The sequence below is a fragment of the Littorina saxatilis genome, linkage group LG10 (genome assembly GCF_037325665.1).
Source record: "Littorina saxatilis isolate snail1 linkage group LG10, US_GU_Lsax_2.0, whole genome shotgun sequence".
NCBI classification, from domain to species: Eukaryota; Metazoa; Mollusca; class Gastropoda; order Littorinimorpha; family Littorinidae; genus Littorina; species Littorina saxatilis.
The window spans coordinates 31,231,752-31,256,751 of record NC_090254.1 but is presented as its reverse complement, the minus strand read 5'-3'; the positions used below and the strand labels follow the sequence as shown (position 1 = coordinate 31,256,751).

Below are 25,000 nucleotides of genomic sequence, written 5' to 3'. Positions count from 1 at the left end.
GATGTCAAAGAGATACACACATGCACCTGATGTCAAAAAGAGATACACACATGCACCTGATGTCAAAAAGAGATACAGACATGCACCTTCTTTAAACACGGAGATTTATACATGCACCTATCAACACAGAGATGGAAACATGCATCTGATGTCAAACCTAGACACAGACATATTCCCCCAATGTGAAACAGGGATTCAGCCATATGCCTAATGTCAAACTGAGATACAGATAAGTGTCCAAGTCGTGGGATGGTCTTATTCCATGCATCATTAAGCCTTGGCAGATATGAGATTGTGAGTCGTATTGTTTACAAGGGATAGACTGTTACTTTAATTAATTCAACAAACATGTTCAATTCTGCACAGAAAGCAGCTGAGCTCTTAAGTGTTGGTATGTGTCCGAGTGTAAGATTGCCTTCTCTGTAAAACCCTGGTTGGATCTATAGTCATCTATAATGCGTTTTACATGCGAAGGAAAATACTTCACACTTTTCAATGATCCCTCGTATTTAGATCATTACCTGTTGTTGCCTGTGTTGCTGCAGTTGTTGTCTGTTGTGTCGTATCTGATGTCATGGCCTGTGGCGTTGTAGTCTGCTGCGTCGGCACTGTTGACCCAGCTGAGGAAGCAGAGGTCGCTGCAGCCGTCATTGGCGATGATGAGCCTCCGGTGACGGCGGCGTTTGTTGGTGTGGGTGCTGTCGTTGGTATTGTTGTCGGTGGTGCTGTCGTGGGTCCCAGAGCTGTTCGAAAAAGAATTTTCATCAGTCTTGTGTAATATTTAATGAAGACAGGTGCTTTCTGCTTTACACTCGTTCAGCGATTGGAGTATGAGATGCTCGTAATATATCATCGTTCCTTTTTAGTGTTCCCCACAGACGTTACAAGGATGCGAAAGAGAGAGAGAGAGAGAGGGAGAGAGAGAGAGAGAGAGAGAGAGAGAGAGAGAGAGAGAGAGAGAGAGAGAGAGAGAGAGAGAGAGAGAGAGAGAGAGAGTAACAAATCATCTCCATCACCTCACAGCACAACCATCACCATCCGCATCCCTGCTCCCCCCTACCTCCTTGACTCCTTTCTTCCTCTCTCTACACATACACACACACACACACACACACACACACACACACGCGCACGCACGCACGCATACACACACACACACATACACACACACACACACACACACACGCACGCACGCACGCACACACACACACACACACACACACACACACACACACACACACACACACACACACACACACACACACACACACACACACTCACACACACAGAGAAACACATAAACAAAGTAAAAGATATAAGTTCGTTTCTTACGGTATTCACAGACGAAGACGTGACTGTTAGAGATGAAGAGGAAGCCTTCGCACTGGTAATCGTTCCACTGGCCTTGCTGTTTGATGTTCATACCCACACAGTCCTCCAGTCCACCCAGTATGCCCGGCTGTCCGCTGGCCCAGTGAGTGTAGTGCGCTGGGCTGCCTGAAGACGCAAAACAGATATTCATGTAACAAATAACAAATCAACAAACAACAACAACAGCAAGAACAACAAGAACAAGAACAAGAACAACAGCAACAACAACAACAACAACATTGCAGTCATTAATTGCTCAGTTTACATTTAAGCCAGCCAGCCAACCGACTTCAGCCACGTGAAGCACGCATATCACGTGACAGTTGACGCCGTGACGACCTTAGTGTGGGAAGGAAAATGGCCGCCGCGGAGGACTTCGTTTTGATGACGTCACACAAAAAGAACAGTTCGACATCGGTCCAAGAAACTTTTGACAGTTAGAGAACGCGTAAATGGTGACACGACTAAAAAAAAAAAAAAAAAAAAATGAACCGCGAAAAATTACAGGGCAAAGAAAAATTTATTATATAAAACAAAACAAAAACAGGGGATGGATGCAGGACCATGGGGTGGGGCGGTTGGTGGATGGGTAAGAAGAGAGCAGAAAGAAACCGACTCACCGTCCACCCAGACAAACTGTCCCTCGTTCACTTTATCGGACAAACCGATCCACACCACCCCGTTGTAGCGGAGGTCGTGCCTCAAGGCGTTGTAGAGGAAATCTTGCGTCGCTGCATCCCGAATGATGACAAGATGGCCGAGGTTCGATTCACATTCTCGTTCAGCCGCGTCAAACTCTCGTCTGTGTGAGGTCATGAAACTGTAGCAAGTGTCGCCAAAAACTTGAAGGTGGCGGTCATGTGGAATGCTGGCAGGACAGTCGTCGATTGTGTAGTTGGCTGCCAGTGCTGTAGAAAACGAAAGAGTCAGTCAACGAACGAACGAACGAACAAACGAATCAATCCATCAATCCATCAATCAATCAATCAATTCATCAATCAGTCACTCAAACGTCTATCTGCTCGTCTATCCATCATTACAACTAGAAAATCCAGAAGTTTCTGTTTGTTGTACGCAACATAAAACAGTGCATCATCCAGGAAAGTGTACAGCAAAGTAATGCAGGATGAAGACAACCATACGAGTACACACACACATTCACGGGAGTTTCTGTTTGTCGTTCTCAACATAATACAGTGCATCATCCAGGAAAGTGTACAGCAAAGTAATGCAGGATGAAGACAACCATACGAGTGACACACACATACACGGAAGCACAGACCGACTCACCGACAAGCAGAAGAATCCGCAGTTGACGGACGGACGCACACACACATTCAGACAAAGCAAGAAAGCAAGAAAGAAAGAACGAAAGAAAGGAAGGAAGAAAGAAAGAAACAAAGAACGAAGAAAGACAGAAAGACAGACAAAAAAGAGAAAGAAAGAAAGAAAGAAAAGAAACTCATTAAGACTATTCTAATACGTACCGCAACCAGAAGCCAGAACAAGCACAAGACACTCCTTCAAACCCATAGTTTACAGTGTGATGGTAGCAACAGCAAAGACACACAATAACGTTTCAGAACAGATGTTTGCCTTTAAGCTAGATGTTCATGCATGTGGGGTATTATCTAGACGTCTCAAAAACGACAAGTCTTTTCTTCCACTTTGGAGCACAAGTACTTTTTGTGCCGGTTCTAAAATACTGACAATGCTAGTTTCTTATCTCCAGTCTATTCATATTGTAGGTCTTTCTTTGTCCTTGTCGACCTGGTTATAAAAGATAAAGAAAACAGACCGTGCGTGCGTGTGTGTGTGCTAGTGTGTGTGTGTGTGTGTGTGTGTGTGTGTGTGCGTGTGTGTGTGTGTGTATGTGTGTGTGTTCGTCCGTCCGTGCGTGAATTCGCACAAACATGGTCTTCTGCGTGCGTGCGTGCGTGCGTGCGTGTCCGTTTGTGCGTGTGTATGTTTGCATGCGAGCGGGCATAAATGTGTGTTTTGCGAAATTCAGCATTTGGTCACCATGAGAGCGCAGCAGTGTCACCATAACATTAGTGCAGTCTGCAGGTGCATATATTGTTGGTTTTTTTTTTACTTGGGGTACCCACCACGTGCAAAACTTTGGAAAACCCAGATGGTGCATAATACATTGATAAAATCTTGCTTACAAGCAACTTTCTCTGACTTTAAAAAAACCCACCAACCCCAAAAGAGTCACGCCAATCGCACAATGCATTTCTCCACGTCCTGTTTCCGTCGTTGCGATTGGGGGTGATCGTGTCTGTAATGGTTCTCTCCATGTCTTGTCTCTTTTTATGTAACCGAGAGAGAGAGAGAGAGAGAGAGAGAGAGAGAGAGAGAGAGAGAGAGAGAGAGAGAGAGAGAGAGAGAGAGAGAGAGAGAGAGAGAGATCAAATCAAATCAAATCAAATTTTATTTTTCGAGGGTTGTGGCATAAGCAATACAACGAGCTTTTTTTCAACCAGCCCTCGCCCAGAGAGGGGACTAATCTAATCACATATTTACACGGATATTTAACGTAGAAAAAAAGGTAGAGAAAAACAACAACATATGAATATTTACACATTACATATTATACACAAATATAAAGCGTCGTATATGTAACGTAGTGAAAACAATGCTGACTACACATGCCTGAGTAAATGTGTTATTAAAGCTTTGAGTGTTTTTGTGTGGATATAATGAACACTGATGCTTTGGACAAATGAAAATATAACCAAACGAAGTCTTCCATCACTGTGATTTTTCGTAATTTAACATTAAATACAGTGAGAGGTGTTTTGTGAAAGTATTGAGATTCATTGGGACTCTCACAAATTCCGGGAGAGAATTCCACAGGACGCTACCAGAATAGGCTAAGCTTGATTTGAAGAGATCTATCCTTGGAATTGGGACGTTAAACTTTCGGTTTGGTTTGACTTTAAAGTTTGCAACGAAAGTTCGTGGTGCACGGCCGGAAAGTATTTTGTGAAGGAGCACGCCTTCATTTAATTTAAATCTTTCTTTTAGTGGGAGAATCTTAAGTTTCTTATAATCATCAAATACAAGACTGGATTGTTTCAGTAAAATTAGTTTCAGCGCTCGCCTATGTAAACTATACAATGGTTTTAAAATATTAGCACTGGCAGAGTCCCAGATGGTTGAACAATAATCTGTGATGGTTTGTATATATGCGTTAAAGTATAATAACCTTGAGTGCTGATCTAGAAAGTGTTCAATTCTATTTAACTGATATATTTTTCTGGACATTGTTTTACATACCGACCGAACATGATGGGCCCAAGACAAATTATTATCGATATTTACTCCCAAAACTTTATGATCTCCTACCTCCTCTATTGCGTCGTTACCAATTAATATGGAATGAGGATTGTTTCGTATGTTTTGTCTCTTTTGTCTTGTTGTTATTAACATGTATTTGGTCTTTTTAGGGTGAAGACTCATGTGGTTATACTCCGTCCAATGAATGAGATCATCTACACTGTTCTGCAACGATGAATAAACTTTGTCTAATTTTTTATCAGTAGTGTGTAGGGTCTTATCGTCAGCAAAGAGTTCGCAGTCATCATTAATACTAAGAGGAAGATCATTAATATACAGGGAAAAGAGTAGTGGTCCAAGGACAGAGCCCTGGGGAACCCCGTATAACACAGGTCTTTTGCTGGATACGGTTGAATTAACGCCGACAGACTGCTCTCGCCCAGCTAAGAAAGAGGAGAGCAGGCATAAGGTTTGGGGTGACATTCTATATTCAACTAATTTTCTTAACAGTAATTCATGATTAATAACGTCGAAAGCTTCAGCAAAATCGACGAATAAGACACCACAGAGTTGATTATTATTAATGCTACTAAGCCAACTTTCAAGAAGGTTTGTTAATGCTGTGTGGCACGAATGATTTTCTCTAAAACCTGACTGGTTGGAATGGATAAGATCGTATTTCTTCAAATGAGTGGTCAAGTGTGTAAATATGTGTTTTTCAAGTGGTTTTGATAAAACAGGAAGAATTGAGATTGGTCTGTAATTGGCGGGGTCAGAAGAACTACCTGATTTAAATAGCGGGATTACTTTCGCCTCCTTTAATTTGGTGGGAAAGTAGGATTTGTCAAGGCACAAATTATAAACATATGTAAGGGATTCTGCAATAAAAGGGGCAGACAACTTCAGAATTTTCCCATCAAGATTATCCAAACCACGAGTACCTGTTTGTTTTAAGCACAACAGATAATGGAAGACTTCGCTAACAGATAGCAGAGGAATGTCTAAATTATGGGTAATATTTTTTGAATCACAAAACTGTTTCAACTTGTCCAGATTATTCTGTTTCGATCTATCAGTTGTAATTATTTTGTCAACAATAGAAGTAAAATGAATGTTCAGATCATCAGCAGGTATATCAATAACAGAAGATTTTACTGTATCTTTACGAGATAATTGGTTGATCACCTTCCAGATGGCTTTTGAGTTTTGTTTTGAACTGGATGCAGCGAGCTCACGGTAATACTTTCTACGAGCTGCACGTTTCATGGACGTTACTTTGTTTCTCTGTTTTCTGTATTCTTCTTCTTTTCCCTTCCGTTTAAGAAAATCGCGGTAATCAATCGCATGTTGAATGTCGTCTGTAAGCCACTTAGGTTTGGGATGTTGCTGCACACGAGAGGTTCGAAATGGTGCATGTTTATCATATACTTTTATAAACAAGTTGTACCATAAATCAAATGCTTCGTCGGGGTCAGTATAATTATAAATCATTGAAAAATGTGTACAACTGAGTTCCGAAAGGTATGAATCTTGATCAAGTTTTGAAAATAACCTATATGTTATAAATTTATGTTTTCGTTTTGGGATTCTAACCCCTTTTTTCGACCACGTGAGGCACACTGGAAAATGATCACTACAGCTAAAACTTGGAACTGAGGTTTCAATAATGTTAGCTCGAGTTGACACATAGATATGGTCTATAAGCGTAGATGAGGTAGCTGTAACTCTTGTTGGAATCGTTACTAACTGTTGTAAATTATGCAGGGATAACCTTTCCATCCAGCATTTGTTGGGTTTCACTAAATCAAGATTAAAATCCCCCAAAAGTATAATTTCTCTGGATTCTAGACTGACAGCGTCCATCATATCATCAAAATTATCGAACCAGTTAATATGTTCAGCTGGATTCTTGTAGCAGAAACCTATCAATATTGGTGCTGATTTAGGCAATTTTAATTCTAGCCATAGTGAATGCTGCTCTAAGTGATGAAGTCTATGAAATGATAAAGACTTGTGAATATAAACTAGCAAACCAGTTTCTCGTGTTGATGTTGGGTCTCGACGTACGACATTATATCCTTCAATCTTAACTTCCGCATCCGTGATGTTACTGTTTAATCTTGACTCAGAGAGACCAAAAATGTGTGTGAGAGAGAGAGAGAGAGAGAGAGAGAGAGAGAGAGAGAGAGAGAGAGAGAGAGAGAGAGAGTGTGTGAGAGAGAGAGAGAGAGAGAACGAACGAACGAACGAACGAACTTTATTACTCAAGGATGGAGATTTTAGGCTCACGCCTAGTCTTACAATCTGTCCCTGCTAAACTAAGACATAAAGATAAAGACAATAAAAGGACAATTGTCAATCGCAATCATACAGTATTACTAATTACAACATTACCTATACGACTACATAATGCATAATAGAACATTGAAATGTACATGTATGTCAAGATAATACAAAGGAAAAGAAAATTCGACTCGCACACACACGCGCGCCGCATGCCTGCAATCACGTTCGCACTCAATACAACACACACACTCACACAAACACACACACACATACATACACACACACGCACACACACACACACACACACAAACACACACATACATACATACATACATACACACACACACATACACATATGCGCGCACACACATACACACACGCACACACACATACATACACACAGAGACACACACGCACACACACACACACACACACACACACACGCACACGGACACACACACACAACAACAACTTCATCATCATCATCATCATCATCGTCGACATCATTATCATCATCAACAAAATATATAGAGGTTAGTGATAGCAATGCATTCTTGCTAGAAACAGCTTCAGAATGTAACTGTTCGTGACAACAGATATTTGCGAAGCTGCGCTTTGAAGTGTTTAATCGTGCTTGACCCCTTTATCTCACATGGTAGCGAATTCCAAATTGTTGAGCCCGAAAACGCTAAACTGGTTTTATATAAATCAATACGGGGTAGCGGGGAAATTAATTTGTTTGAGCCATATCTGTCTGTTGCTTTCTGAAATAATGATCGCATGTACTGTGGGGTCTCGTTTATTTGTACCTTAAACATTAAAAGAGCCTTATTAAATAATAACTGATCTTTAAGTGATAGAAAATTAAGGCTGCTAAGCTTTTGATCTGTTGATAATTGTGGACCCGGCATGATAAGTTTAGCTGCGCGACGGTGAAGAGAATTGACTTTTTTTAAGTGAACATCGCTACAACCATCCCAAAGTGTAGATGCATAATTCAGGTGAGGTAAAATATGACCAAAATAAAACAACTTGAGTGCTGAGGTATCAGCGTAATGCTTTAATTTGGAGAGAAGGAACAAGTTTTTAGATAAGGTTTTGGTAACACGGTTGAGGTGGGACTGCCACTTTAATTCAGCGTCTATGGTGACCCCGAGAACACGATGGCTGGTTACTTGCTCAATGGGTGACTCATTTAAACTGAGATGAAGATTCAGAGGAGCGAGTTGGTGTTTCTGTCGTGTTGTGATCACCATGCATTTAGTTTTGCCTGGGTGTATAATCATTGAGTTTTGTTTACACCAATCAAATATGTTGTTCAAACTCGTTTGAAGAGAGGTTTCAATAGATTGTAAACTTTTACCGGACGTGTAAAGAGACGAGTCGTCTGCGAAAAGGTCATTAATAACCGTCTTGTCTGATATATAGAGTGGTAGATCGTTAATGTAAATGCAAAATAAAAGTGGGCCCAAAACTGATCCTTGTGGGACGCCGTGCATGAGCCGTCCTATCGAAGAACGATTACCACTAAGGGAGACAAACTGCGTTCTGTTCGCTAAATAAGAACGAAAAAAAGGTAAGTAGGATGCGTCGCCTAAATAACAAGATAATTTCTTTAACAGAATTGTGTGATCAACAATATCAAACGCTTTCTTAAAATCGAGGAAGACGGCGCCGACTGTTTCCGAATGGTTAATGGCAGAGAGCCATGTATCGCATAGTTTAACGAGAGCTGTGTGACACGAATGTTTAGGGCGAAATCCTGATTGAGATGGAGCGAAAAGACCACGGCTTTCCATGTGCAGAAGCAAGCACTTTTGTACATGTTTTTCTAATGGTTTTGATAGAACAGACAATAGCGAAATTGGCCTAAAATTGTTTATGTCGGTTAAGTCTTTTGTTTTGGGAAGTGGAATTACTTTTGCGGTTTTAAACATTTCTGGAAACACATTTCGGTCAATACATAAGTTGTACGCATACGTAATTGGCTCAACAAGAAAGGGTAACGCTAACTTGAGTAAGGAAGCGGGTATGTTATCGGGTCCCATTGACTTTTTATTACTCAAGTCAGTTATTAGTCGCCCGACTTCGTGGACTGCAATGAATGGGATGTTAAAAGGTTCAACTTCTTTCATATTAGCCTGGCAAAATAATTGAAGAAATTGTGGGCATTCATACTCGCTTTTGTCATTTTCCCTATAGGTAGACTCCAAAAGCTTACTAGGAAGAGATAAGAAATAATCATTAAAGGCACTGGGTGAAATACCAACCGAAGTTGAATGTTGACGGGTTTTAGATTTTGCAGTTACTTCGTTTATTGCTCTCCATAAGGAAGCGGTATCTTTCTTCTCAGAAACAAGTTTATTAAAATAATGCCTTTTGGCCCGGCGCACGAGGTCTAAGACCTTATTTCTTTGTTTCTTGTAATCAGCTTTTAATTTGTTCTCTTTATAGAAATCGCGAAGAGCCATGGCGTTTATAATGTCTTCATTTAACCACGGGGGAAGTGTGGGGTGCTTAACCCTCTTTTTGCGCAACGGTGCATGCTTATCAATAATTGGCAAAAATGCCTCATACAAAGCAGAAAAGGCACTATTTGGACAAGTATGATTGCAAATAAGATGAAAGGGCACAGAAGCAATGTCTCGCAAAAAATCCGTCTCATTGAAATTTTTAAAGGATCTGTACTCAATTGTTGTATGGCCCTTAGGCGGACGTTTAGGTAATTTAAAAGACCAAGTGCAAAAAATAGGGCAATGGTCACTTATACTTTCATTGGATACAAACACTTTAGAAACATTACACACATTGTTTGTGTAAATATGATCAATTAACGTTGCACTAGTACTGGTTACTCTTGTTGGATCTTTGATTAATTGCTGAAGACCAAACAGCGATGTAGTAGAAGACCATGCATGTTGCGGTTTATTTAAATCATAATTAAAATCACCTAAGAGGAGAATGTTAGAATTACAGTTATTAACGTTGTCCATCATGCGCACAAAATCGTCAATCCATGCAAGTGAAGAGGCTGGATTTTTATATATATACCCCACTAACACAGAAGGAGATTTAGAGTGTTTTATCTCCGTCCAGATGCACTCCACATTCTCTGACTCCAAATCAGTTCTCCTTCTTGTGATTTTCACAATACTGTCATGGATGTAAAGCACAAGTCCAGTATGACTAGACTGGTTGCTGTCGCGTCTTAAAATTGTATAGTTAGTAATGTCAATAGAGGTGTCGTCGATCCTGGAATCAAGGCGAGTTTCGCTAAGTCCAAACAAATGAATTGGCTTGTTTGGTCGGTTTAACATTAAGCACACATCTGGAACTTTGTTAAACAAATGATAAACGTTAAGGTGTCCTATACGAAGGCCAGATGTAGAATCACCCAACGGCATAATTAGGTCACAATGTAGGTCAGATCAGAGAAAAGTATTTTCCTTTTGTCACAGTAAAACCGGACAAGAAAAAGGAAAAGCAAATGTCAGTGTCTACCAAGGCACTTAAATTGTCCGTGATGGAAACCGCAACAGAGAGTTTAAAATTTTTATTTTTATTTTTTTTAAACTCAGTGTAATTCCAGCACACAAGAATACTTTTGCAGAACAGGTACCACGGGTAGCAAAAGTAGAGAATAAAATTTATCAGAGAACTCAGCAGTATTTCTTTTCCAGATCACACCTTACGTGAGTGTTATCAGAAAAGGGCCCTTTTGGGCTTCTACTCGGCACACAGAGACACTTCACGAACCAGCATCTACCCTACGCTACACACCTTCAAGACACAGATTCCGAAACAAATCACAAATTACTATTACACAGATATAATTGGACCAAGCCAGCTTCTCCTCTACACTGCACACAGTTGCCAAAAGACAAGCCACAAATTAATACGGCATGGCGATTGGTTGCTGGAAGCGAAAGGCCTGAAGGTAATTAACATAGGCCTGCATTACTGCTGGGTGTACAGGCGGCGGGACGATTGGACGGGCGGAGTCAGGAAGCACATTGTTGAACGCCGTAGGTTGAAGGTGACGTGGGGCGGGGTCAGACACCTGATAGGCGCCAACGCCATGTTGCATACCTGTCATTGGGCCTTGGACAGGGCGATAGTCTCCCTCCTCGAAGTAGGACCCACGCGGTGGGAAGGGGGCTGCAGCCACAGCAGGGGGTAGCGCTCCTCTGAAGTCGGGAGGTGGCGGCGGCGGATGTTGCGGAACGAAGTGTCCAGGCGGGAGGGTCGGCGTGACGTCCTGATGACGAGGTGTAGAGGAGACGAAGGGGGGAGCGTTCCACTGCTGATCACGCTGCTGCAGGGGCGGGTACTCAGCGTCGTAGTGATGATTTGGAGGGTTCACAGGGCTACTGGGCTGACCGTAACCATCTTGCTTGGGGGCCATTTGGGGGGGCGGGGCGTGCTGTTTGCGGGAGATGGTTTGCCTTGGAGGACGATGTTGAAAGGGGAAAAGGGTTTCAGCCAACCTGGCTGTCCCCTTAGGGCTTGGGTGAATCCTGTCCCTGTACAGGGCCAGACGAGGAGCCCCATTGGCTGTCTGAAAGATCGGAGTCGAGTTGACGAGTTGAACACCCAATCGCTCACAGACGGCGGCCAAGTTGGAGTTGGATGGGCTAATCAAATCATTGAGGGGGGAGCGGCCTCTGGCAGGGAGAATAGAAGACGCATGGAGACTGGCTAGAGGAAAGGCGTGACGTAGAGACATGACTAGCTCAGCCCAGTGGTCGCTTGTAACCTCTGTTGACGTCTGCATGCAGGAGTTAACTCCGACATGGAATGTCGCACGTCTAACAGAAGGCACAGGTTCTATGTGTTTTGCCCAGTCATTCAAGTCCTGTACCGTCATTCCCGACACGCAAATTTTTTGGGGGGAGTCGCGTGGTGACGGTAGAGACTTACTTAAGTCAATAGATTTCACTGTTGAGTCGCCCAGTAAAAGGAACGTTGTGCTGGCACCAACAGCAAAAGCGCGAAGCTTCTCCGGGGGGGAATGACGTCTCCTGTTCTCTTTAACGGGGTCCTGGGCTTCACTACAGCCCCGGGGAACTGCATTGTTTGAGGAAGAGGAGGGAGATATGACACAGTTGAGTGGCGCTGACACGTCCGACGAGGCTGAGTTCACATCTCTCTTGTCGTCATTGAAAGCTACTGGTGTGAGGGAAGGGGGGGACTTTGTCGGTGACTGTGAAGTAGTTGGGTCAGATCGTTGCACATTTGCGGTCTTGATGATGCGCATAGAACTGTTCACATCATGAGTGTTTGAGGAAGGGGGCGGGGGCGGGGGCGGGGACGGGGGCTTGGATTGCGGTCGTTCCATTCGACGAAGTTGTTTCACCTGAGCAGTGAGATCCCCTACACCACTCTTAAGTTTTTGGTTTTCAGCCTCAAGGGACTGGATGCGTGACTGCAGGTGGCTGATTTCGTCACGGAGCTCGTCTACGTGGTGGCTGTTGTCCATCTGGACACTGGCCTTGATGCGTTTTTCAGTGTCACTGATGGCAGAGAAAGCTGCGTCTTGCAGCCTTCCAATAAAGTCATGCAGACCCAGTACTTCCCGCTCTAGCTCCTCCACACGGCATTTGGTGATGTAGGGGGAAAGTTTGGGAGGGGAAAATCGGCTCGACTGACGACGCTGCCGCAGAGCTTTAGTAGAGCGGGTCCGTATGCCGCGTGCAGGGGTGAGCGGAGTTGACGCTGGGGTTTTGTGGGGGGCTTTGTTGACAGACGAGGATGGACTAGTGAAATCATTATCGTCCCAGTCGGTAAAGTACGAGCTGACAAAGGGAAGTGGGACGGATGCGATCTTTTCTGTCATCATGTCTAGATTGGTGTCGTTAGGGGACAATGAAGCCATTGCGGTGGCGAGACTGGCCAACTCAGTGAAATCATCTTCACTCCAGGTCGGGCAAAGAGAGAGAGAGAGAGAGAGAGAGAGAGAGAGAGAGAGAGAGAGAGAGAGAGAGAGAGAGAGAGAGAGAGAGAGAGAGATAGAGAGAGAACTTTGAACTTTTGAACTTTATTACAGGAAAGATAGCACCCATTAGGTCCGCAGGACCTTTCTTACAGCTAGTCCTGATCTAAGCAAACAAAATGGTTATAATCGAAATGGGAATACATAGGAACAAACTTTTTTATGATGAAACGCAGACACACGCAATAATAGTAATATAAGAATTGAATAAGATCATTCTTTACAGACATGTGATATACAGATATCACAATACGGGTCACGAAAGATATCAAAGATGTGCTGAATAAGAAGAAGAAAGCTTTTAGAGAAGGGAATTGTAACATGAGGGAGGTTCAGAGGGAGGTCCAGAGTTCGATAAGGAGGGGGAAGGAAGAGTTTAAGAGGAAGGTAGAGGGAAATTTCACGGGGAACAACATGAAGAAGGCATGGGAGGGGTTGAATGTCATGAGTGGCTACAAGGGGAAGAAGGGTGGGAGTAAGGAAAAAAGCAACGCTACGCAGTCAGATGCAAATGATCTCAACCAGTTTTATGCACGCTTCGATAAACATGACTTCAGCGGGGAAAGGAAGGCAATGCGGGACAGGTTGACCAGTGATAGTGGGCTTACGGAAGGAGATTCCCCAATAGTGGTGACGGAAGAAGAGGTGGAGAGGGGGCTGAAGAATGTTAATGCTAGCAAGGCGGGGGGACCAGATGGGATGATGCCCAAAGTTTTAAAACTATGTGCAGAGCAACTTAGTTATATTTTTTCAGTCATTTTTAACATGTCGCTTGGTGCTAGCAGGGTACCGGCCCTATGGAAAACTTCATGCATTGTTCCTGTGCCAAAGAAAAAGACTGTGATAACCATGAATGACCTGAGACCTGTGGCACTTACTTCTGTTTGTATGAAAGTCTTTGAGAGAGTTGTTTTGTTCAAATTGAGTGATTGTGTGAAAGATTTTATTGATCCATGTCAGTTTGCATACAGGAAAAACAGGAGTGTTGATGATGCTGTGTTGAATGTTTTAAACAAGATCTACTCTCATTTAGAAAAGCCTGGCTCTTATATTCGCTTGATGTTCTTTGATTTTTCCAGCGCTTTTAATACTATACAGCCTCATTTAATGGCGGAGAAGCTTTTTAGCATGAATGTCCCAGCAGCCACCATCCTCTGGGTTATGGACTACCTGACAAACAGGCCACAGTATGTTAGGGTGGGGGGGCAATCAGTTTCAGACACAATCTGCACAAACACAGGGGCACCACAAGGCACAGTACTCTCACCTTTTCTTTTTTCTCTCTACACAGCAGATTTCAGAAGTTCTAGTGACTCCTGCCCCATAACCAAGTTTGCTGACGACACTGGACTGACCGGACTGCTGACTGTTGACGACGACTCTGACTACAGGCAGGAGGTAGATAGGTTTGTGGGGTGGTGTGAAAACAACTATTTAGAGCTTAATGTGGGGAAGACAAAGGAAATGATAATGGACAACAGGAGGGGGGAACATGTACACAGGGAGATAGTGATCAAGGGGGAGGTCGTAGAGAAGGTAGAGCAGTATAAGTATTTGGGGGTGATTATAGACAATAAGTTGACATGGAAACCAAACTCTGATGCCCTTGTGAAGAAACTCCACTCTCGCCTGTACTTTTTGAGAAAACTCAGGTCTTTTAACATCAGACAAGAAATCCTTCAGATGTTTTACACTTCAACGTGCAATAGTGTGTTGTACTTTGGCTCCGTGTGTTGGGGTGGCAACATCAACAAGCAAGACAGGGATAGATTAGATAAATTCATCAGGAAAGCAAGTGGGGTGGTTGGGAGGAAGCAGGACAATTTCACATCAACACATGAACGACAACTGACTGACAAGGTACAGAAGATTTTGGCTGACGACTCGCACCCACTCAGACCGGAATTTGACAGTAGACGGACAGACAGGAGCAACAGATTCAGACAACCAACCGCAAGATCCACACGCTACAGAAATTCGTTCATTCCATCTGCAATTCACATCTTCAATTCTCAGGTGGGGCGGTAGATGCTGGTGTTGTCGCTCTGATGCACGGGGTCAGTGTTCTGTATTGTTTCAGTATTGTTGATTTTGTTTTGCATTCTACTCTCTTAATCTTAGACAATATGTGATAACCGGCAAGGTGCTGACTTTCTTTTGTGCATTGTTGATGGTGAATGCATGTTAATTTATTTTTAATATACTTTCTTATGTGATAACCAATGTGCTATATTTTCTCAGGACAAAGAACAAATGTTTATTTTGAATGTTTTATGTATGTTATTATTACGGACACAAACGCTCAGCAATGTAATTTCTCTTTTAGAGATTAATAAAGTTATTGTATTGTATTGTATTGTATTGTAATGACAACCATACATTATCAGAACACACACCAAGTTGACGCAAGACAAACACATGCACATTTCAGAAGGATAGAGGGCATACATACGTTTGAGCAACCAGGCACATCACATTAAAGTGATGTTTGAATGTATTTTTGCAGATGTGTTTTGAATGTTTTAAGGTTACTGATCGATTCTAAGCACGTAGGTAGGGAGTTCCAGACATAGGCTCCCGAGTATGAAATAGAGAGAGAGAGAGAGAGAGAGAGAGAGAGAGAGAGAGAGAGAGAGAGAGAGAGAGAGAGAGAGAGAGAGAGAGAGAGGGAGAGAGAGAGAGAGAGAGAGAGAGAGAGAGAGAGAGAGAGAGAGAGAGAGAGAGAGAGAGAGTTGAATGTAATAACATTAAATTGAACTTGTTTTTAAGGATGACAGATAATAAGCAACGCTTGCAGACATGCTTTTTTTTCATCCGGCCCTCGCCCATATAACAAGGAGTAATAGAAATTAAGTTGACTACAGTACAATTTACATAATTCACATGTCCAGCAATCAATAAGACGTTTCAAGATGCAGATCTATTCATAAACGCCTTTTGTACTTCTGACAGCACACAGATGTGGTTTGTGACGTTGCAATTAATTCAAAAAGTGAGTACAGAAGACGAATTATGAATAGGTAAAAATTGTACGTATTTAAAGCCCAACGTATCACGTTTTTGAAGAATGAAATTGTGGATCAACGGGGCAACATGATAAGGTTCTTGACGAATTGCATTTGTCCACGGAGCCGACCTCTTGAATAAATTACAATGGCATGAAAGTCAAAATGACATTCAGCAAATGTCTATCGTTAAAGAGGTCGAGCTTCGTCAGAAAAAAACCAAGTCGCGTGAAGCGATATAAAAACATTTAGTCAAAATCAACACCACAACCCATTCATCGCCGAGACTACATTTGATAGTCTCGGCTACCCATACCAAAGAGCGAGACGGGTCACGCTCGCCTCCGCAAAGCACGCGTCCGTAGTACTAACTGAACATATTTTCTTTCATTCTGAGCACATTTTTTCAAGTAAAGATGACATATCAATATATTTTTGAATTCAGGAGAAGAATAACTGATGAGGAAAGCAATGCCATCATTTTTTAATCTGCTTCTGAAAATTCGATTTTAATGACAACTTTAATGAGCAAGCAAATTAAGTAATTTTTTAATCTTCCAATTAAAATGCAATCCCATAGTCCGGACTTCGACGAAGATTGCAAATTTCAATCAATTTGGTTGAAAAATGAGGGTGTGACAATGCCGCCTCAACTTTCACAATAAGCCGGACATGACGTTATAAAAGACATTTATCAAAAAAATGAAAAACAGGACTGGGGATATCATACCCAGGAACTCTCCTGTAGAGTTTCATGAAGATCGGTCCAGTAATTTCCTCTGTACCGCTCTACACGCACAGACACACACACACACACACACACAAACACATACACCACGACTCAATTCCCCGTCTATGTTTAAAACATTTAGTCAAAACTTGACTACATGTAACAACGTCTGAGGTAATTTGCAAACACTGCATGTGCAAAAAGACATACCCGGAAAGTTCTCGTTGAAAACGTGTTGGTTCTTTTATTTTGTTTTCACGTACTCTTACTCATGGGGTTTTCTACAGTTTTTGAATAACTGATGTCTTTCTTAGCAGTAATCGTCTTTGAAACATGTTTCAGCTGGACAATTATTTTTTGGGGTAAAGTCAGGGATATCCTTGACAGCACGTTACTTCATGATATTTAAAACAATTGGAAAATATTATTTATCTAAACAGTGGAACTAGAAGTAGACTTTTGGTCCAATGTTTCACGCACACATTTGCGTTCCTGTTTCCGCTATTGGGGTAGCTCTGTTGGTAGAGCACTGCACGTGGGATCCTCGGATTACAGGCTTGAATCCAGGCAAATCACAGGTTGACTTTGTGTGTGTGTGTGTGTGTGTGTGTGTGTGTGTGTGTGTGTGTGTGTGTGTGTGTGTGCGTGCGTGTATGTGTGTGTGTGTGTGTGCATGCGTGTGTGTGTGTGCATGTTAGAGTACATGGGTGTCTTTGCACTTTTATTCTGCCATCATGTCTAATGATTAAGAATGATATCCCTTTAAACGCAGATTGGTCCTTGGATAATTTACAAGAAATCAAAAGAAAGGAAAAGAAACAAAGGAAACTGCAAGCATTTTTGTTTTATTTAAAAAAAACACTCCACACACCATGCACAATTCGTTTTTCCCCCTAATATTACAACGCAAAGTATTTACAACTTTGTGCTATAGTACAAAAAAGATATCTCACTTGTACACCTGTGTACAACATCAGAGCTGCCCAGGTTTTGTCACGCTACAAGAGTATCTTTCCACTTTTGGTCTTATACCATACATCTAACGCCTGACTGCTCTTTGTGTGCGTGTGCGTTAGTGCGTGCGATAAAGTGCGATACGTTTTTATTTTTGTCCGTTACAAAATGAATTCTGAAAAACAAGAAAAACGAGGAACAAAAAAGTCAAACTCTGCACAGATTGGGAGCAATCAGAACGATGTCCAAAGTCCACGTAAACGCATAAACGAAACTGCGTGAAAGGAGGGTTGGCTTGTCGGTCGATGGGTTGAGAAACAGGAAAAAAAAAGAAAACAAAAGACGAAGAAAAAAAGAATTTGAATCTAATTGAAGAATTTGAAAGCACTTACTACATGCAACCACGCCGCACAAAAACGCCAGCAGTATTTTGGACTCCATTTTCTTCAACCTGCAAAATCCAAATCAGAAGAGTAGAGTGCCTCTTTTTATTTGCTGGGGACAATGCCCCAGGGACCTACTTTGGCTGTAATCGTCTTTTTCCCTTGACTTGTCGTGATGAAAATATAGAGTACAGAGTTAACATTTCTTGACCTACAATTGGGAGTGTACTTGTGTCAATGATCACTTAATTCTGCAGACGAAGCGCTCGGTTAAGCTATTTGAGTTATGAATTTAAAGGTGCATTCCTACTCGTAAAAACTGTTCTGCTCAGTTACTCAGATTTTCCAAGTCTTTCTTGATGGATTAATTTCTGAAAAGCCAGTAGTGGTTGTTTTTTTCCAGTACTTAATTCATGACAAAACATCTCACTTGGTACAGACACCAGTCAGCCTGTTGGCACTGTAAGCGAGTGTCCCAGTGGCGGCTTGACCTCCTCCTATGTTAAAGCCTGGCCAGATGTGAGACTGCAAGCCACAATCTCTTACGCAGGAAGTAATGTACCTTCAAGTGCGTGAAACATGTTTTTCTTTGAAGAATCCTCCTCCTCCTCCTCTTCCTCCTCATCATCATAATCATCATCGTCATCAGCATCATGATCATGATCATGATTTAAGTCAACAGGACAGGACAGGACAGTACAAAAGAGGACAGGACAGGACAAAAGAGGACAGGACAAAAGAGGACAGGACAAAAGAGGACAGGACAAAAGAGGACAGGACAGGACAGGCCAGGACAGGACAGGGCAAAAGAGGACAGGGCAGGACAGGACAGGGCAAAAGAGGACAGGGCAGGCCAGGACAGGACAAAAGGGGACAGGACAGGACAGGACAGGGCAAAAGAGGACAGGGCAGGACAGGACAGGACAAAAGGGGACAGGACAGGACAGGATTGGGTAAAAGCGGACAGGGCAGGGCAAGACAGGACAGGACAACAGAGGACAGGACAGGACAACAGAGGACAGGACAGGACAACAGAGGACAGGACAGGACAGTACAGCACAGGACAAGATGACAGGACAGTACAGTACAGGACAGGACAGGACAATAGAGGACAGTACAGTACAGTACAGTACAGTACAGTACAGGACAACAGAGGACAGGACAGGACAGGACAGGACAGGACAGAACAACAGAGGACAGGACAGGACAGGACAGGACAACAGAGGACAGGACAGGACAGGACAGGACAGGACAGAACAGGACAGTACAGTACAGTACAGTACAGTACAGGACAACAGAGGACAGGACAGTACAGGACAGGACAGGACAACAGAGGACAGGACAGGACAGGACAGGAAAGAACAAAAGAGGACAGGACAGGACAGGACCCAACATAACACAGCACAAAAGAACAGACCAGAGCAGAACACAACATATTACAACAGTATGAACCGAAAAGCTACGTTCGTACAACAAAGATTTAGAATAAGGCATTACATCAGTCTGCCAAATCAAGCATTTATTTTCATACAGCCTCCTTCTTGAAACCAAAGAGAAGCATTGTGCCAGCAATATATACTATAAGTAATCACCTAACCCACAGAAACAATATATTGTTAAAAAGTTATAAATAAAATTAAAATTAAATACTTGCAATTAAATGCACACTCATATAGAATAGAATAGAATAAAGTATGAACAAATCTAAATCAATATCTGAATTACTTTTCTTTTTTGAATAAATGACACGACAAAATTTATCATGTACTTGAGAAAATGTACATACAATAAACGGTTAAAAAAAACACACACACACGTCAAACGAAAGTCCGAATGTCACGGGCTGTCAGCGTCAATTTCAGACTTGACATTCACAAGCCGTACAGCCTTGATCACTGATCTTGTAGCCATTCAGTCCGCAGTCCAAGCCACACACGAAAGGGGGACACCCTGCAACCACAGGCCAGGCACATTCACAATCACGTGTGTGAAGACATTGATGACAAGATCGGCTGCAGAATAGCCAGCCCTAAAATACTTATAAGCACATCACAGACTTACAGCGAGATATTCAAACTCATTTATATTATGCACGGAAATAAACAGAGAGACTTATAGACAGACTGAGACAAACAGAGAGACAGACAGAGAGACAGAGAGACAGACAGACAGACAGACAGACAGACAGACAGACAGACAGACAGACAGACAGACACACGCACACTAACACAACCACACACACACACACACACACACACACTCTAACACACGCACGCATAAGCAGACAGACAGACAGACAGACCGACCGACAGACACACGCACACAGACAGACAGACTCACAGACAGACAAACACACAGACAGACGCAATCTCTCTCTATCTCCCACGCACGGTTTTAAACGTATACAAACACACGGAAACTCACAAAAACACATACACACATGCACGCACACAGACGCACGTATACATACACAAGCACACACACGCATACATACATACACAAACACAGACACAGGCGCAGACAAATGCACAGACACACATAGAGACAAGACACAGTCTCTCTAGACATACACATCAACACTAACACCTCGCCCCTCTACCTCAGAACTGACACATTTGCTTCCCTGGAAAGATAACATGGACTCTACCTGTTGTGGCATCCGCAAACACTGTCGACGACTCTTGTGATGTCGGCTGCGGAGTCGTCGTTGGCTGTTCTGTCGTCGTCGTCGTTGTCGGTAGCGGTGTCGTTGTCGGTTCCTGTGTCGTGGTAGTCAGTTTCATTGTCGTTGTTGTCGTCGTCGTCGGCTCGGGTGTGGGCTTTTGTGTAGTTTTGGGAGCAGAAGTTGTTGTGGTTGGTGTCGGTGTAGTTGTTGTAGGCATCAGTGTCGTCGTCATTACTGGTGTTGTGGTAGGTAGTGGTGTTGTTGTCGTTGTTGTGGTTGGCTGTGGTGTTGTTGTTGGTTGTGTTGTAGTCTGGTGGGCTGTTGTTGTTGTTGGTTCAGCCGTGGTAGGCATTGTCGGTTCTGGTGTAGTTGTCGGAGCTTTTGTTGTTGTGGTTGTTGTTGGTGCTTCAGCCGTGGGTATTGTTGGTTGTGGTGTAGTTGTCGGAGCTTTTGTTGTTGTTGTTGTCGTTGCTGTTGTGGTGGTGGTGGTCGTTTTCGTTGGTCGCTTGACTATGGCTGTCAAAAACAAATGTATACAATAGAGAAACACTATTCCATGTATGCGAATGTGTGTGTATGTGTGTGTGTGTGTGTGTGTGTGTGTGTGCGTGTGTGTGTGTGTGTGAGTGCGTGTATGTGTGTGTGTGTGTGTGTGGGGGGGGGGTCATGTGTGTGTTTCAGACAAGGGGGGGGGGAGGGACGGGGGCCGAGATGGAGAGCTATTTGATGTATAAAGCATGCTTAAAGTTTAAAATTGACATAGCTTTAATTACCATTGCCATTTGGTACCATTATTACACATTAATAGGGCTGGGGGGGCGGACTAATAATCAGAAATTTTGTTTTTCAAACTAGAGCATAATTATCTGATATAACTGGGTTTTTTAACGTGTGCGTGCGTACATACACGCAGTTGGGCAGAAAGCCTGCAGAAAGATGATATATCGATGGAAATCCCACGCCAAATTTTGGAATCAAAGCTACGAATTATGGCATCACAGTTCCTTCCTCTAACCCCCATATCGTACACACACAGTGTTAAACAAATCAGACTCACGATATTCACAGACGAAGTAGTGTTCATTTTGAGATGAGAAAGCAGTGGTCGTCGTGCAAGTAACCCTCGCCACCCTCCGCCCAAGCCTGCCCCCCCCCTCACTCATCTATCCCACTTGCGGTATTCGCATATCGTATTTACCAAGGCAATATGACATGAGACTTACGGTATTCACAGACAAAGTAGTGATCACTGGAGACGAAGAGGAAGTCCTCGCAGCGGAAGTCGTGCCAGCGCCCCCCGTCACTGATGTCCATGCCAGCGCAGTCCTCCAGACCTCCCACAATGCCCGGCTGACCGGACGCCCAGTGGGTGTAATGGGCTACACTTCCTGTGGAAAAGTAATGTCATTCCTTTTGATGGCTAGGTTGGCCAGAAATACTCTAACTTTAACTATACCGAGCAACAAAAGAAACGCGAAAAAATTCTGCAATGTTTGATTGACAAAATCTCGAACAATTATGGAGTTAGAATTATCAAACCACAAAATTTTCATGAAGGCATGTTTGACCTAGCTGTTGCGTGATTATTTTGATGCTGCGACTGTTTTAATACACGGGACAAGTAGGTTTAACCAAGTTTTGGAGGTCTCGCTCAGTCAGCCTTCATCGCGCTCTCTGGCCACTGATCGGACACTAGTAGTGTCAGCGGCTGAATTGAATCGATGTCGAAGACGTTGTGGCAGGAAATTGCGATCTTGTCTTAGTGGGGTAATGCGAAAACATCCACCGCGTTGCATAACTGCAGTGCTTCCAATGTCACCAGAACAATGCAGAAGGTGATAAACTGTTGGAATATGCACGTTTAAAGCACATGCCAGCGCTTCTGGATCACCCCCAGCTTTAAATCGACTTGGCATTTTGGTGGTGTCAATCTTGGCATCCTGGCTGTTTCAAAAGTGAGACTGGCAGCAAGCGTGCCATGGTCTCTTTTCATTGCTAATGCATTAGTGAACACATCTCACGCATCATATTTCTCCTGTTCTACTTGCACGTGCTGCGAGCGCGCATTATGTGTTTAACGATAAACCTGCTTGGCTCGTGTGTTAAAACAGTCACAGCATCAAAATAATCACACAAAAGTAAGGTCAAACATGCCTTCATTAAACTTTTGTGGTTTAATAATTCTAACTCTATAATTGTTGGAGATTTTGTCAATCAAACAATGACGATTTGTTTGCGTTTCTTTTGTTGCTCGGTATATACTACTAGCAACTGAATGAGGTAACATTTAGCATTAACCATAGTCACCTCAGTGTACCTTAGCATTAACGTAACAGAAATCAATTAACATACACTAGATAACACAAAGAAACTAGTCGCGTAAGGCGAAATTACAACATTTAGTCAATCTGTCAAACCCACAGAATAAAACTGAACGCACTGCATTTTTTTTTCACCAAAGCAAAACAACTTCGTCAATCCCTGCGGCAAGGAAGTCGCTCACTTTTACCGTGCAACACGTAGTGAAACTGACATGCAAGAATAGCGAAATAGCGTATTGCGGTGAGCAGGAAAGTATGGCATTCCATTTGTCAAATAATTATTTGGATACTTTTTCATGTTTTCTTCACCCGTTTTAGCTAAATAATCATTATTTAGAAGCTCATGTGCTAAATAAGTAATTGTTTATAAACAATGTAAAAAAATTCTAAATAATTTTTTGTTTACGTAAACCATTCATTGTTTACCTAAACAATTCATTGTTTACGTAAATAATTCATTGTTTACGTAAATAATGCATTGTTTACACAAATAATCACTTATTTCACAAAATAATATTTTTTGGGTGGATAAAGTGAGCAGTTGCTAAATAAATCATTGTTTACCTATATAATGCATTATTTAGCAGATTCGCTAAATAATGAAATTTTTTTCTTTGTGTATATACTATAATTCAATACAAGGTATCTCCAAACATTATTTATCAGAAAATGTTCGTAAATTTGTTTATTTTACAAGCTGAAATTGCCGTACGAAAAGAACTGAATGCGAAAACAAACAAAAGGTCAAGGTCATGACCGGGAGTGTTTAGTGTTTGCATTCTCTCCCTTGAAGTTGTTGAAAAAAAGTTTTCCGTCCTAAGTTTTCTGTTCTGTCTCAACAAAAACTTTCTCTTTCCATTTCTCTTACTGCATGATTAAACTTTTTTTTTTTATCTGTAAGTTACAGAGAACATACGGGGAAAAAAATGTGTTTCAACAACTTCAAGCAAGAAAATGCAAACACTAAACACTCCCGGCAGGGAAAAACCTTAATTGACCTTGACCTTTGACTGTGTTTGAGATCAGTTATTTTCGTACAGCAATTTCGGCTTGTAAAATAAACAAAATAATATCCAAACAACAGCTATTTTAAGATAAGAGTGTATTCAATTATAGTAATCACTGAAAGACATAAAACTTAGTTCAGAAGCGAATCCTAGAAACCCCTAAATAATGGAAAATGTGTTGGCTAAACAATTCCTTGTTTACGTAAATAATTCATTGTTTACGTAAATAATGATTTATTTAGCAACATTGCTGATTGTTTATAAACAATGTAATGTAAGTCTAAATAATATATTGTTTACGTAAACAATATATTATTTAGACGTATTTTACATTGTTTGTAAACAATCAGCAATGTTGCTAAATAAATCATTATTTACGTAAACAATGAATTATTTACGTAAACAATGAATTGTTTAGGTAAATAATGAATGGTTTACGTAAACACAAAATTATTTGGAATTGTTTTACATTGTTTATAAACAATTACTTATTTAGCACATGAGCTTCTAAATAATGATTATTTAGCTAAAACTGGTGAAAAACCCATGAAAAAGTATCCAAATAATTATTTGACAAATGGAATGCCATAGGAAAGCGCGCTTTTCTTTATTCTTTTTAACTGTCTCAGCTTGTTTCGAATACAACATATTATATCTATATGTTTTTGGAATCAGGAAATGATAAAGAATAAGATTAAATCAATTTTGGATCGATTTCTTAAATTGTAATCGTAGTTCTAATTAACCTATTTTCGATAATTGTGATCACATTTTATGAGTAAACATTACTTTTGTATTATATTATTAGATTCAAAATTTAATGAAGAATACGATGCAATCAATTTTCAATCTGTTTACGAAAAATCGATTTTAATGACAACTTTAATGAGCAAACACATTAATTAATATTTAAGCCTCCAAGATGAAATGCAATACCAAAGTCCGGGCTTTGTCGAAGATTACTTGACCAAAATTTAAACCAATATGGTTGACAAATGAGAGCG

The 25,000-nt window shown here is 41.8% G+C and overlaps 1 protein-coding gene and 1 pseudogene across 3 annotated transcripts in view; both read right to left on the bottom strand.

Annotated features, from left to right (window-relative positions):
• LOC138978583 (echinoidin-like) overlaps window positions 1-18,076 on the bottom strand; it is a 19,230-nt gene extending 1,154 nt beyond the window's left edge. For 2 of the 3 annotated variants that reach the window (XM_070351327.1, XM_070351329.1), the window contains exons 1-4: window positions 18,013-18,076; window positions 1,992-2,279; window positions 1,333-1,497; window positions 522-743 (exon numbers count right to left, since the gene is read on the bottom strand). In XM_070351327.1, the coding sequence (XP_070207428.1) occupies window positions 522-743; window positions 1,333-1,497; window positions 1,992-2,279; window positions 18,013-18,061 (724 nt within the window). In that variant the 5' untranslated portion in view covers window positions 18,062-18,076. Of the gene's footprint in view, window positions 1-521; window positions 744-1,332; window positions 1,498-1,991; window positions 2,280-2,858; window positions 3,075-18,012 lie in introns of those variants that run through there. The other variant, XM_070351328.1, reaches the window with a different exon arrangement.
• Window positions 18,077-19,741: 1,665 nt separating this feature from the next.
• Window positions 19,742-25,000, bottom strand: part of LOC138977839 (integumentary mucin A.1-like) — a 7,352-nt pseudogene continuing 2,093 nt past the window's right edge.